This window comes from Sphaerodactylus townsendi, linkage group LG07 (assembly GCF_021028975.2).
Source record: "Sphaerodactylus townsendi isolate TG3544 linkage group LG07, MPM_Stown_v2.3, whole genome shotgun sequence".
NCBI classification, from domain to species: Eukaryota; Metazoa; Chordata; class Lepidosauria; order Squamata; family Sphaerodactylidae; genus Sphaerodactylus; species Sphaerodactylus townsendi.
Genome location: NC_059431.1, coordinates 112422741 through 112437417, shown reverse-complemented (window position 1 = coordinate 112437417; position 14677 = coordinate 112422741). Strand labels below are relative to the sequence as shown.

Here is a 14677-nt window from a genome sequence, read left to right as displayed (position 1 = left end):
CAGCCCAGAGCTGGCCACTCTAGGAGCACATCTGTGCTGTTTGGAGATCAGCTGTAATTCCAGGACATCCTTATGCCCCACCTGGAGATTGGCAACCTTGATGGCACCATGAAGAGCGTGGCTTGCTTGTTCCGGCTGCAGCTGTGCATCTCTGCTCTTCTTAGTCGCAAAGGTTTTGAGCATGCTGAATGAAATCTGGCCTCATTGTAAAATAAGGGGGAAGTCACTGCTGGAATACTCTGCACGGGAATCGACGTCCTGGACAGTTCAAGTACCAGGGGATTGTGAAGCCCCAGGATGTGTTCTAGTTGCATGGCGCTTGCCCTGGTATCCTCCCCGTACCAGGTAAAATCATCTATTAACTCTGTAAGAGCTACAGTCCATTCAAAGAGCTGGAAGCGGAGTCTTTGAGCCGGGAATGGGGTGAATTTTGTGTAAAAAGTGCTGAAGGCCAATCATGCATGAAACTTGGTGGACTTTAGAAGTAGCTGTACACTGTGCTTCTGTGTGCTTTGACAATATTGGTAACATATCCACAGGTAACATTGGTTTTCACTGAATCAAAGATGTGCTATTCAGAAAAGGAAATCCCCCCTCTTTGGGGAGGGGAAAGCACTTTCTTTCTTTCGTTCTTTCTTTCTTTCGTTCTTTCGTTCTTTCTTTCTTTCTTTCTTTCTTTCTTTCTTTCTTTCTTTGTGAAGTCTTAGATTGGCACCGCGAAAGCCGGTTTTTAATCACTCCCCTGCCTCTGCATTTTTCCAACCCAATTAGGCCATTACCAGGGCTAAATGAGGCATAGAGCTTCCAAAAGTCACACCGTCGTCCCGGAGATGGAGCGTGTGTTGCTGTGGACTTGGCAGGCAGGTAAGCTGGTTGATACTCACTGAAGGGTGACCCGCGGGTGTTTGTGCATTCCAGGCTGTGCAGAAAGATCACCTTCACAGAGAGAGGAAGCCTTAAAGGATCTTTTTGCATTTTTTAAAAAATCTCAAAATAGTTTTAGACCTCTCCCCCACATCCCAGAAGAGACCACATGATTATTGCTGTCTGTCTATGAGTGTGTCAAGCATCCTATGGCTTTTGTTTAGTAATAAAAGGTCATTAGTCCCAGACCAAAACATCGATTGGTCCAGGGTGGATTATTTGAATTGTGAAGGGGCAGGCTTTCAGACCCGCAAGGCTATTTTTTTCTTCCAGATTTGTTGAGCTGGTGCATAGGGGTGGGTGGGAAGTATATGACTCCAAGTCACCTATCCCACCAGGACGACGTCATTCTTACAGCTGTAAGTATGGGTTTGTCTGATTTGAGGGACCAATGACAATAAGAGCTGAAAGAAGCAGCCTTTGTTGTGCTTTCTGTTGGCTCTTAGGCCCCTTCTGCACATGCAAAATAATGCGTTTTCAAACCACTTTCACAACTGCTTGCAAGTGGATTTTGCTATTCCGCACAGCTTCAAAGAGCACCGAAAGCAGTTTGAAAGTGCATTATTCTGCATGTGCGGAATGAGCCTTAGTTGTGCTGCTTGTGAAGAGAGTACTGTAGAGCAAGAGATGCCAGTTCCGCTTACAGGGTTGCCAGCCAGGGGATTCACGCATTCTCCCTAATAAGAACGTAAGAACATAAGAAAGAGCCTGCTGGATCAGACCAGAGTCCATCTAGTCCAGCACTCTGCTACTCGCAGTGGCCCACCAGGTGCCTTGGGGAGCTCACATGCAGGATGGGAAAGCAATGGCCTTCTGCTGCTGCTGCTGCTGCTCCCGAGCACCACCTGAGATCTGCCAAAACTGCATTTCCTCAAGGTCAAGGAGGATCAAGATTGGTAGCCATAGATCGACTTCTCCTCCATAAATCTGTCCAAGCCCCTTTTAAAGCTATATCCAGGTTAGTGGCCATCACCACCTCCTGTGGCAGTATATTCCAAACACCAATCACACGTTGCGTGAAGAAGTGTTTCCTTTTATTAGTCCTAATTCTTCCCCCCAGCATTTTCAATGAATGCCCCCTGGTTCTAGTATTGTGAGAAAGAGAGAAAAATGTCTCTGTCAACTTTTTCTACCCTGTACATAATTTTATAAATACATGGAGATTTGAGGGGCGGGGCCTGAGGAGGGTATGATTTGCGGCAGGGAGGGACTTCAATGGGTATAATGCCATAGAGTCCACCTTCCAAAGTGGCCATTTTCTCCAGGTGGACTGATGTCTGGTGCCTGGAGATCAGTTGTAATAGCAGGACATCTCCAGCCATCACCTGGAGATTGGCAACGGCAATGGCTTGTCTTGAGCTCATCAGCTTCATGTTTAGCTGCCTGCCCCCTCCCCCCACCCCCCGCAGGAGCAAGGTGCTTGGGGAACATTGCTCTGCCTGCTGCATCCTCCTCCTGCATCCCTTTTGTTCTCTCCTTCCCTTTCTTCCCCCTTTCTCTCTTTCCTCTTTCTCTCTCTTCGCCCTTCCTCTATCTGTCTTCCTTCCATTCTTCTCACAATATGTATGTCCTTCCTTCCTTCCTTCCTTCCTTCCTTCCTTCCTTCCTTCCTTCCTTCCTTCCTTCCTTCCTTCCTTCCTTCCTTCCTTCCTTCCTTCCTTCCTTCCTTCCTTCCTTCCTTCCTTCCTTCCTTCCTTCCTTCCTTCCTTGCTTGCTTGCTTGCTTGCTTGCTTGCTTGCTTGCTTGCTTGCTTGCTTCCTTCCTTCCTTCCTTCCTTGGTGCCCCCCCAGTCCAGGTGTGTGTGTGTGGGGGGCACAGTTTCAGTGCTTGCCCCGGGTTTCATTTTCTATAGCTATGCCCCTGCCTGTCAGATCTGCTTTCTTGGTTCAACCTCTGGTGCTGCTTTACATAATGTTTGGGGGGATTTCTGGACCCTCAACTGCTTTTGGAAGGTCCCAAGGGCTCCAGAGAGGAGTGGGAGGTGTCTAAGTCCCTTCAGTGAATGCACTCTGTTTGGAGTGTGTTTTGTTCCAACCTTTTGTCTTCGCCCCATCTTTGAGACGAAAAAGTATAGCATTATATGCTGCCTGCTTCTCCAAACAGTGAGAAGTTTTGGTGGCTTAAACTTACCTGATTTGGTTCTTATGCCAATAAAGGTCAAATGAATGAACCTGAGTTGGTTGCCTTTGGATGCACCAGAAGTTTGTGGTGTCTTTGTAGTAGTTGCTTATTTGCAAAGATGTAGGTAGTGCACCGGTGGATGCATAAAGGGACTCCTGTAGGGACTTCTTCCTCATACTGGGTCCCCCAGAGACCCAGTCAGAACATATTTTCTGATTCTCAGTGCCCACCCAGAGAGACAAACGTCACTAAAGATGTCTTTCTATCCTCTTGTCATGGGCTCTGGCACCTCCAGGCATACCATTTCAGGCCAAGCCGCTAGATTACAACCATTTACAAATTCACGGATGCTTTCCCTATATGGGGACCTGGGATCACTCTGAATGGTGAAATTCATGAATAGTGGGAGCCTCGTTTCTGCTACCTCCCTGTAGCAACACAACTAAGTTTCCTGCAAAATTTAGCTATGGCCTTTTGCACATGTTTGGTCTCTTCAGGTCAAGCAGACATTACCTTTGGGTCAGATTCTCAATCGCGCACGTGTTTTCTGCTCTTCAAAACACACTGCGCTGCAGATCAGAGAGAAACCATGGTTTCCAAGAGCAGGCAAAGTGTGATTTTTCCCTGCCTGCACAGTGAAAGTGAAGCAGGGCTGTGTATGTTTCGCTTCTTTTGGCTTTTCTGCTCCTCCCTGCCTGGACCCCAAACACTGGACTACTACATTTTATCGTTATAGGGACAACCAAAGGAGGTGGAGATAAACAGGGGATGTCTAGGAATTTTTTAAAAGATGCATGTTTTTTTGCTAGGTATCTGGGTCTAGGAGCATTTTCTTTCTTTCTTTCTTTCTTTCTTTCTTTCTTTCTTTCTTTCTTTCTTTCTTTCTTTCTTTCTTTCTTTCTTTCTTTCTTTCTTTCTTTCTTTCTTTCTTTCTTTCTTTCTTTCTTTCTTTCTTTCTTTCTTTCTTTCTTTCTTTCTTTCTTTCTTTCTTCCTTTCCATTCCATTGAATTTATAAGGCGGTATGATCTTTTCTGAGTTAAGATGTACTCCTTTTGGACCATAGCGCAAATGACTTATTCCACCATGAGAAATGAAGACTCGTAATGAATAATGTGCAGTCAAGTTGTTACCGACTCCTAGTGACCCTATTCATGGACTGTTCCAGGTTTGCTGCCATTGCCTTCCTCTGTATAGGAGTCTTCCTTGGTGGTCCCCCCTCCAAGTCTTCCTTGGTGGCTTCCCATCTTCCTTGATGGGAGTCTTCCTTGGTGGCCTCCCATCTTCCTTGATGGGAGTCTTCCTTGGCGGCCTCCCATCCAAGTCTTCCTTGATGGTCCCCCCTCCAAGTTTTCCTTGGTAGCCTCCCATCTTCCTTGATGGGAGTCTTCCTTGGCGGCCTCCCATCCAAGTCTTCCTTGATGGTCCCCCCTCCAAGTCTTCCTTGGTGGCCTCCCATCTTCCTTGATGGGAGTCTTCCTTGGCGGCCTCCCATCCAAGTCTTCCTTGATGGTCCCCCCTCCAAGTCTTCCTTGGTGGCCTCCCATCTTCCTTGGTGGGAGTCTTCCTTGGCGGCCTCCCCTCCAAGTCTTCCTTGGTGGCCTCCCATCTTCCTTGGTGGGAGTCTTCCTTGGCGGCCTCCCATTCAAGTCTTCCTTGGTGGTCTCCCATCCAAGTACTGACCATGGCCACCATTCTTATCTTCCAGTTTCTGATGAACTCAGGCTAAGCCGGGCTATTTGGGCTACTGGGAAGTGAAGAAGAGGGCATGAAGGCACTGATTATCTGCAAAATAGGGTTACATCTTTACAGAGGTAGCTTGTGTGTGCACAGTGGAGGTTAGGGGTGGAATCATTTTGAATCATCTCTTTAATATGCAGTATTTCTGTTTCTCCTGTATTTTTGCCTAGGATGGACTGAGGATTTGAGTGAAAAACTGTGCTGGACTAGCCAGCAGAGTTGGGCTTGCATGAGAGAGAAGGAGTAGTTAACTTTTGTATAACCCCATGTGTGCAAGGCAGTGTAGAAATCTACACACACGCACACAAATCTCTGAGCTTACTTTCTAACATCTGTTGTAGGAGATCTTAAAGATGGTCTCCACCTAACACACTGGAGGTTCTGAAGATGCGAGGAGCTGCTTGGCGATTGAATTGCAATGGATAAGACACCTGAGCAGACGCAAGCTCTAGGGCTGCTATCCTGTGACTTAACCTGCTCCAGGCACGCTCACCGAATCCTGAGTGTGCAGCATTCAGAAGAGCAAGCGTTCGTTGGAGGCTCTCCGGCCTAGTCAATTTCATCCACATCCATTGTGAAGTTTGCATCTTGTAATCCCCTTGCGAACCAAAGGAACGATGACTTTATATCGCTTCTGTTTCCTCCTCTTTGCATTCACTTGGAATACCTCTGCCTATGGACCCAATCAAAGGGCACAGAAGAAGGGAGACATTATTCTTGGAGGACTGTTCCCCATTCATTTTGGAGTGGCAGCGAAACACCAGGACCTGAAATCTCGGCCGGAATCTGTCGAGTGCATAAGGTAAGCTCAAGTGAGCACGTTTAAAGTACGTGCTTCCAGCCAAACCTTCGTACATTTATCATTACCAAATGAGAATTAAGTTCCTGTGTTGCTAAGCAGTCTAAAGGACAGTCCAGGTGTATCTGAAGTGGCTTGTTTCTCTATCTGTGGCATGCAGTTTAAACATAACTTCCCACTGTGCTTGATAATACTGCCAGTACATAAACATTTCTTAAACTGGGTCATACTATTGTTAGCTAGGCTAACCTAATTCTTTCTGTTGTACACCAGCAGGGTGTAGTGGTTAAGAGCAGTGGACTCTGATCTGAAGAACAGGGTTTGATTCCCCACTCCTCCACGTGAGTGGCAGACTAATTTGGTGAACTAGGTTTTTTTTTCCACTCTTCCATGTGAGCAGTGGATTCTAATCTGGATTCTAATCTGGAGGAGGAGGAGGAGGAGGAGGAGGAGGAGGAGGAGGAGAAGGAGAAGGAGAAGGAGAAGGAGAAGGAGAAGAAGAAGAAGAAGAAGAAGAAGAAGAAGAAGAAGAAGAAGAAGAAGAAGAAGAAGAAGAAGAAGAGTTGGATTTATATCCCCCCTTCTCTCCTATAGGAGGCTCAAAGGGGCTTACCAATTCCTTACCCTTCCCCCCTCACAACAATCCTTATACTAGCTCATCCAGGTGTCAAACTCACAGCCCTCCAGATGTTATGGACTACAGTTCCCACCATCCCTCTTAACTTTAGAGCTGACCAATTGCTCAATGCTGGCGAAGGGATGATCACGGGAACTACAACCAGTCCACTAACTTTATCTAAGGGAAAGGAATCACCAGTTTGTTTACACCCTGTGCCCTAATAGAAGAGTTTTTTCTCTAAAACTTGTGGTTTGGCTTCTGATTCCTTTCTGAAGTTGGTGTGGTCTCTGTTGCAAGGAAATGCTTTGGCCTTTAAAGATTTGTGTTAAATTGATTAAAAAAATTGAAGAGACATAGGAAAAATGAGTGATTTAAATACTTCCTCCTTCCCTGACCTTTGAAGCAACCACACAAGGCTAAGAATTTGGGGGTTTTTTGAAGACCCCAAGAGATTTTAGATGATGATGATGATGATTATGTGGAGCTCTTGTGTCACTGATGTGTCCTGGGACATCTGGTGCGACTCCAAGAACTGGGTCAAGGAAAACAAGGTGTGAATCAAACTGATTTTATAGGATTTCCAAACCAGAATTGTCACAGGCTTTGCATTCCATTCTCCTTGCTTCAACCAAACACAAAATTGTAAGTGAATAAAATAAGCAGGACTCTTGATCTCCACTCTCCCCGCTGCTTTAAAAAAAAAAGGTGGGGGAGAATGAACAGTGTCCTTAAAATGTGAGTTTACTATAGAGGAAGAGGCAACTCAATCACCTTTAGAGTCCTTGGCTGGAAAATTAGTAGAATCAAAGAAAAACATGCGTGCATGCTGTAGCTTGCAAGCAGCATCCGAAGACAAAAATTGCCCGGATTGTTCCAGGAGAGGTTTTTCATAATGCCTAAGAATCGCAGATTTGTGTTACCATTCCAGAAAATCATGGTAATGATCCAAACCAGCAATTTTTGAGTATATTTTTGGCTCAGGGGTTTCATTACACACACCCTTGTAAGAAATGGCCTTTGACCCTATTGTGTTGGGACCACTATCCTGCTGAGTCAATCCATGCTTCTTTGAAGGCAGGACGTATTATTTGTGGCCTTGTTATTTTTCTTTCCTTCACTTGGGAATCCTGCCTCCTCAATTACTCCCTTTCTCCCTCCTACCTGTATTTTAATTTCTCCATTGTGTTCTAGATATAATTTCCGTGGTTTCCGCTGGCTGCAGGCGATGATCTTTGCTATTGAGGAGATCAACAACAGCCCAACGCTTCTTCCCAACATGACCCTTGGATACAGCATATTTGACACATGCAACACCGTCTCCAAAGCCCTGGAAGCCACGCTCAGTTTTGTAGCCCAGAATAAGATTGATTCCTTGAATCTGGATGAGTTCTGCAATTGTTCGGAGCACATTCCCTCTACAATCGCAGTGGTGGGAGCAACCGGCTCTGGGATCTCTACTGCCGTGGCCAATCTTTTGGGTCTTTTTTACATACCTCAGGTACTGAAGTCATAATGATTACTTTATATGTCAGAGAAGTGATAGGTACACATGCACCAATGCCTAGACGTAGGCCTTGCATTTTTTTTTTTGAATTAGCGGTATGTATTAGCCATTTCCTCTTAACATTTTAAGGCATGGAGGAGGCACAATTTACAAAATTAGATGCAGGATATGATCCTTTCCGACCTGGTTTTTGGCCTGGTTATTGGACTGAAACAACCTTGGTTGTCTTGGTGAATGACTTGCACCAGGAGATAGACAGAAGGAGTGGGACTCTGTTGATTCTGCTGGACCTCTCAGTGGCTTTCGATGCCTTTGATCGTGGTATCCTTCTGGACTGCCACAGTGAACTGGGATGGGGAGGCATCATTTGTGGTGGTTTGGTCTTCAGAAGGGGGTGCTAGCTAGATGGCTGGCATCTTCAGAGGCATGTCATGATAAGATGTGGTTGAGAAACACATTTTACCATGCCGTTCCTCTGAAGATGCCAGCTAAAGATGCGGGTGAAATGCTAGGAGCAAACACTACCAGACCACAGCCACACAATCTAGAAAGCCCACAACAATCAGCTGATTCTGGCCATGAAAACCTCCGGCAATACATTTTTATTTTTCCTTTGCTTAACAGCATTACCGTTTGTTCTCTTTTCCCTCACCCAGGTTAGCTATGCTTCCTCCAGCCGGCTCCTGAGCAACCGGAACGAGTACAAATCTTTCTTGCGCACGATCCCGAATGATGAGCACCAAGCCACCGCCATGGCAGACATTGTGGAGTATTTCCGTTGGAACTGGGTGGGCACCATCGCAGCGGACGACAATTACGGCCGTCCAGGGATCGAGAAATTCCGGGAAGAGACAGAGGAAAGGAACATCTGCATTGACTTCAGTGAACTCATTGCCCAGTATCTGCCAGACGATCAGCTTCAACAGGTGGTGAAGGTTATCCAGAATTCCACGGCCAAGGTGATCGTGGTCTTCTCGAGCGCTCCGGATCTGGAGCCCCTCATCAAAGAGATTGTCACGCGGAACATCACGGGCCGGATTTGGCTAGCCAGCGAGGCATGGGCCAGCTCCTCGCTGATAGCCATGCCAGAATTCTTCCACGTCATGGGGGGCACCATTGGGTTTGCGCTGAAGGCGGGGCAGATCCCCGGCTTCCGTGAGTTTCTGCAGAAGGTGCATCCTAAGAAATCAGCTAACAATGGATTTATCAAAGAGTTTTGGGAAGAGACTTTTAACTGCTACCTGCCGGAGGGCAATAAGAACTACCCTGGGGCCGCTGCTTTCCACAAGGGCCGCGAAGAAGGCGCTGTATCTGGAAACAGCACGGCAGCCTTCCGCCCCCCATGCACCGGGGAAGAAAACATCACCAGTGTGGAGACTCCGTATATGGATTATACTCACCTGCGGATATCTTACAATGTGTACCTGGCCGTCTATTCCATTGCTCATGCTTTGCAGGATATATACACATGCACCCCCGGGAAAGGTCTGTTCGCCAATGGGTCGTGTGCGGATATCAAGAAAGTAGAGGCCTGGCAGGTAAGTTTTTTCATTGCAACGTGGGATCTCTGTGGGATGTTTTTATGGAACGGAGGTCAAATGGAATGGCATCTTTTTGGTCGGTTTCGCCCAGTAAATGTACAGCGAGTTGCATTCGTTATAAAGGAACCCGTTTTCTTTTCCCCCATTCACATGCATGCCATGCAGGCAGCGATCGGAGCCATGGAAACAATCCAGGTTGCTTTCACACCTTCGCACAAAGACGCTTCTCTCTCTCTCTCTTTTGTAATGTCCTGCTACTTATGCTTAGCTACACAGGCATGCAGCAATGAACCCCACAGCCATGTCAATTGTCCCACAATATAGTCAGCTGCACCTGCGTAGCTATGCATGTGCAACATGTAAAATTTTAAAAAGAAAAAGGGGCCTCCCTGGAGCAGCAGGGCACGGGCAGGCGGAGTCTCCCTGACCATGGACGGCGCGGTGGAAGGGAGGGAAATAAAGCTCCTCCTGCCTGGCCGTTTGCACGGGAGGTGCTGCAACCCGGGATTTTTCGAAAGGATCACTGGTTTAGCAATTTACGAAAATCCCGGGTTGAGGGAATCAAACTGGGACTGACTCGTTTTGGGGGTGGGACCTGTTCGAAGTCCCCCCTCCCAACCTTTTATATAGCATCCCACCCCCCAACCCCATTTTAATAAGTATAAAGAGAAGACACAGAAAGGAGCATGTTACTGAAAACACTTCCTTCATCAAAACGTGTATTGTCAGACAGGATACTGTTACAAACAATCTACTCTATAGAGTTTATTTGGCATGGTAACAATTATGTTTGGACATTCTACCAATGAAAACACAAGCACCCCACACCCGTTATATTCGCCCTGGTCAGAATCGACCATACTGATGCCTTCTCTTCTTACCAAAAGCACATGGCTTGTTATTCTTTCAGTCAAGAACAACTTTGTCACGTGACAGTGCACAATCCTATTTCTTTGTGGAAACTGGGCCTTCAGCTGCTGTACTTGGCTATCATGCTAGTGCACCATGATTCTAACGGGATGCTGGTTGTGTAGAACCACATGCAAGGGAATGCTTCTCGCCTGCCAGCAACCACCATTAGATTGTGTACGGGAAGGAAGGTGTTGAGGTGTGTGGGTGACGTTCTCCTCACGATTCAGGGGTCATTGCTATAGACTGGCTCACCGGCGAAGTACCTGTTTGTGTATGCAAAAAGTTCTAGGTCAGTGGTGGCGAACCTATGGCACAGGTGCCAGAGGTGGCACTCAAAGCCCCCTCTGTGGGCACACGCAAACAGAGTCGCCCCCACCTCCCACGCACACACATCTAAGCTGGCCTGGGCCGCTGGGCTCAATTATTAGCATTAAACCTAGGAGCTAGTTTTGGGGAAGCAGTGTAGGTAACCCTGTCAAGTGCTGTTAAGCCCCACTGATTTTCATGCAAAGAACTAAAGCGTGATCCTTTACCTGGGAGTAAGCTTGGTTGCTGGCAATGGGGCTTGCTTCTAAACCCTCCTAGGGTCGTGATTCACCCGTTGGAAGAGCTGCACAGTTGCTTCAAAGTAAAGCCACCGACTACCAGCAAGCTTACTTCCGAGTAACACACGCCTCGGAGCCAACCGTTTTTTCTAAACTAAAACCTCAGTATTCAGGTTAAATTGCCGTGTTGGCACTTCGCAATAAATAAGTGGGTTTTGGGTTGCAGTTTAGGCACTCGGTCTCGAAAAGGTTTGCCACCACTGTTCTAGGTTGCATTTGTGTCTTCCCCAGTTGAGAGGAGCAGGCGATATGGAATGGGAAAGACCTCTGCCTGAGAATTTGAACAGCCAGATCCGGTCTCAGTGGACAAGATGTTTGCTCTGCTCCAGAGACCTGATATTGGAGAGAAAAGCTTTGGGGTGAGGCCACAGCTGTGTGGCAGAGCATGTGCTTTGCAGCCTGGAAGTCACAGATTCAATTGCCAACAGCATCTCCAGTTAAAAAGGGATCAGGCAATAGATGATGTGAAAGAAGAGCTACTGCTGTACTGATGGAGCCTGGGTTCAAACCAGAGGTGGGATCCAGCAGGTTCTCACCAGTTCCCGAGAGTGGGTTACTAATTATTTGTGTGTGCCGAGAGGGGGTTACTAATTGGGTCCGCTTTTCCATCTCCACGCCCTCGCCTCCCCGAGAGACATACTGCCTTTGAACGTGAAGGTTCCATATAGCAATTGCGACTAATAATGTAACGTCCTGAACTGGGTTAATCCCTTTCAGGTACTGCAATTCATGGATTCTCAGCCTTTCGTACCTTTTATCTCACCAGTCTCCATCAAAGAACCTGTGTGTTTCACCATTGCTGTGTTCAGATTTGTGAATTGGGGCATTTTCTATAATGTGATGATGATTTAGAAATGACCTGGTGCAAAAAAAAATTGGGGGGGTCGTGGTGGGGTGGCTGCCCATGGGGGGACATCCAACTCAGGTTTTACCCAGGGCTCAGGTTTGCCTGGGTACGCCTCTGCCCTTTTTGCTGAGGGGGGGCTGGCGAGGGAACCTGTTACTGAAATTTTTGGATCCCACCACTGGCATCAAGCAGCTTCATTTAGGGAGGTGCCGGGGCTTAGTGCTTCAGAAGAAGAAGAAGAGTTTGGATTTATATCCCCCATTTCTCTCCTGTGAGGTAGGTGGGGCTGAGAGCTCCGAAGAGCTGTGACTAGCCCAAGGTCACCTAGCTGGCGTGTGTGGGATTGTACAGGCTAATCTGAATTCCCCAGATAAGCCTCCACAGCTCAGGCGGCAGAGCTGGGAATCAAACCCGGTTCCTCCAGATTAGATATATGAACTCTTAACCTGCTACGCCACTGCTGCTCCACATGCAGAAGGTCATAGGTTTAACCCCTAGTACAGTGGTGGCGAACCTATGGCACTCCAAATGTTCATGGACTACAATTCCCATCAGCCATGCTGGCAGGGCCTGCTGGGAATTGTAGTCCCTGAACATCTGGAGTGCCAGAGTTGGACACCTCTGCTCTAGTATCTCCAGTTAAAAGGATCGGGTAGTAGATGATGCAGACAATTCTAACACCCTTGAGAGCCTCTACCAATCAAAGTACACAGTCCCAATCTGGACCAGCCAAGGTTCTGACTCAGTAGAAGGGAGCTTTATGTGTCCGTGCACGCAACACAGAGCAGAGGCACCCACAAGGAATCACATGAACACAGAGCAAAAAATAAACAAGAGTCTTCTGTCATGCTTAAAGACCAATAAAGTTTTATTGCCTATTTGGTATCTATATACTGGAGACAAATTGTGGAGGGTGGGGGGGAGAGACTACATCTGTTTTCTGGTCATAATCTTTCAACGGTATTTGTCTTTCATTTCAATTTTTTGTTAAAATGCAACGATACATAATCAGGACTAGAATACGGAGCAAAGGGCATGTTCAGTTCCCAAATTGAAAACAGATGATGGAAGAGAATTCATCCAGTTATAGTTACTCATTTCATTTCTAACTGCCTGAGGGGCTTTTTTTTTTAAAGCAGCCAATTGTTTCCAGTTTTTGTCATCTAAAATAGTCCTAGAGTTTTGCATGATGCTAGTTTGACTATTGACCACAATTCCCACATCTTTAAGAACCATTCCAACTTGTCAAGTGAAATTAGTCGTTTCCAGTAACGTGCGAATACAATCCTAGCAGAAGTCAGAGCGTATAGCAGTACCTCTGGAAGTAGGAGGTATGATACCACAATTTAACTATCAGGTTTCAAACTAAGAACCAATCTCCATAACTTAAACAATGTTCTTTGTACCATTTTCCTATAAGCTTGACGGCTGGGATCTGAGCACCACATATGAATGAAATCGAAACTTGCACTGGTTACTTGCTGATACAGAAAATGTATTTGTTTGTTTGTCTGTGTGCTTATTTCCTGCCCTTCACCGAAATCCCTGGGCGTAATGCAATCATAAAACATCATAAAACAATATTAAAGTCATCATAAAATCTACTTTAAAAACTGTCCTCATTCCCTACCCTAACCCTCCTAAAAATGCATAATCATCCATCCCCCATTATGTCCCCCCCAACAGATTTCAAAAATTGGGTTGGGGCTGAACCAATAGAGTGCCAGTATGGTGATAACAGGTAAATTAAAGAAAGTAGGAGGGGGAGGGGAGGGCACCATCGAGGAGGGATCACCCGTATGCCCGGGGACCGAGAGTGGTCTTGGCTGAGTGCCTAAATTCTTGCAGAGTCGGTGCCTGGCAGACCTCTGGAGGCAGAGTGTTCCAAAGCACAGGGGCCAACGCAGGGAAGTCCCTCCGGCCAGCCTCCACCCCCAAATTAATCTATTCTGTTTTAGATGCCATATTCATATGTGGTGCTCAGACCCCAAGCCTTTTAAAGCATCTCATTCTTGTTGGTATTCTGGAAGAAGCTCCATTCACTTAACTAGGAATAAATTTCTACCTGTAAGGATCCTAGCATTAACAAAGACTCTTATTCTGTTTAAGAATATGAGACTTTCCTTTTTTTGACTTCACACTATACAGTATAGTGTAGATCTTGGACAATGGTGGATTCCACATGGGCCAAAAACAGCGGTGTGAAAATGGTGTGAAAATGTTGTAAAACCTTTTACACCATTTTAAACTATTTAAAACCGTTTTCACACTGTTTTCACACCACTCTTTTTGGAATCTGCCAATATTTCATTGTCTGATTGTCATTATAAGCTGTTCCAATGATGTCAGTTCATCTGCTATGTTACCATATCAAATTTGCATTCAAAGCTTTTAACTTGTGAATAAGACATATGGGAGATTTTTGTTGGTACTGTCTTATATCTTTTATCTCTCAAATATCTCTCAGATTTGCAAACTTCCCACTTATTGAACCTTCCTTGGTTAAATACAGATTCAGCAAATTTTTCTCTAGTGACTCTGGGCAGGGATAATCGAGATTTTTTTATTTAACAGTAGACAACCCAAACGGCTAACATGCTATTAATGATAGAATTATCACAGTTCCAGTATTTACCTCTCTCCTTTCTACTCAGGTTTGGAAAAGCATATAGGTACTGAAATTAGTTTCAAAAGGGGCTTGGACAGATTTATGGAGGAGAAGTCGATCTCTGGCTACCAATCTTGATCCTTCTTGTTCTGAGGTTGCAAATGCCTTAGCAGACCAGGTGCTCGGGAACAGCAAATGCCTTAGCAGACCAGGTGCTCGGGAACAGCAGCAGCAGAAGGCCATTGCTTTCACCTCCTGCATGTGAGCTCCCAAAGGCACCTGGTGGGCCACTGTGAGTAGCAGAGTGCTGGACTAGATGGACTCTGGTCTGATCCAGCAGGCTCTTTCTTATGTTCTTAAATTTAGCTCCATCCTAGGTTTAAAAGCGTAATGTCACTTGGTTCTGCAAACCATACACAAAGTTGAGCTGAACATGACGTTGCATTATGTGCAGATAGA

General features: G+C 46.2%; 1 protein-coding gene across 1 annotated transcript in view; it reads left to right on the top strand.

Moving 5' to 3' along the window:
* The first annotated feature begins 772 nt into the window (after positions 1-772).
* The window catches only part of LOC125436644 (extracellular calcium-sensing receptor-like), a 48859-nt gene continuing 34954 nt past the window's right edge, over positions 773-14677 (top strand). The window contains exons 1-4 of the mRNA XM_048503832.1: positions 773-864; positions 5125-5585; positions 7393-7699; positions 8362-9243. Coding sequence (XP_048359789.1) covers positions 5401-5585; positions 7393-7699; positions 8362-9243 — 1374 coding nt within the window. The 5' untranslated portion in view covers positions 773-864; positions 5125-5400. The remainder of the gene's footprint in view (positions 865-5124; positions 5586-7392; positions 7700-8361; positions 9244-14677) is intronic.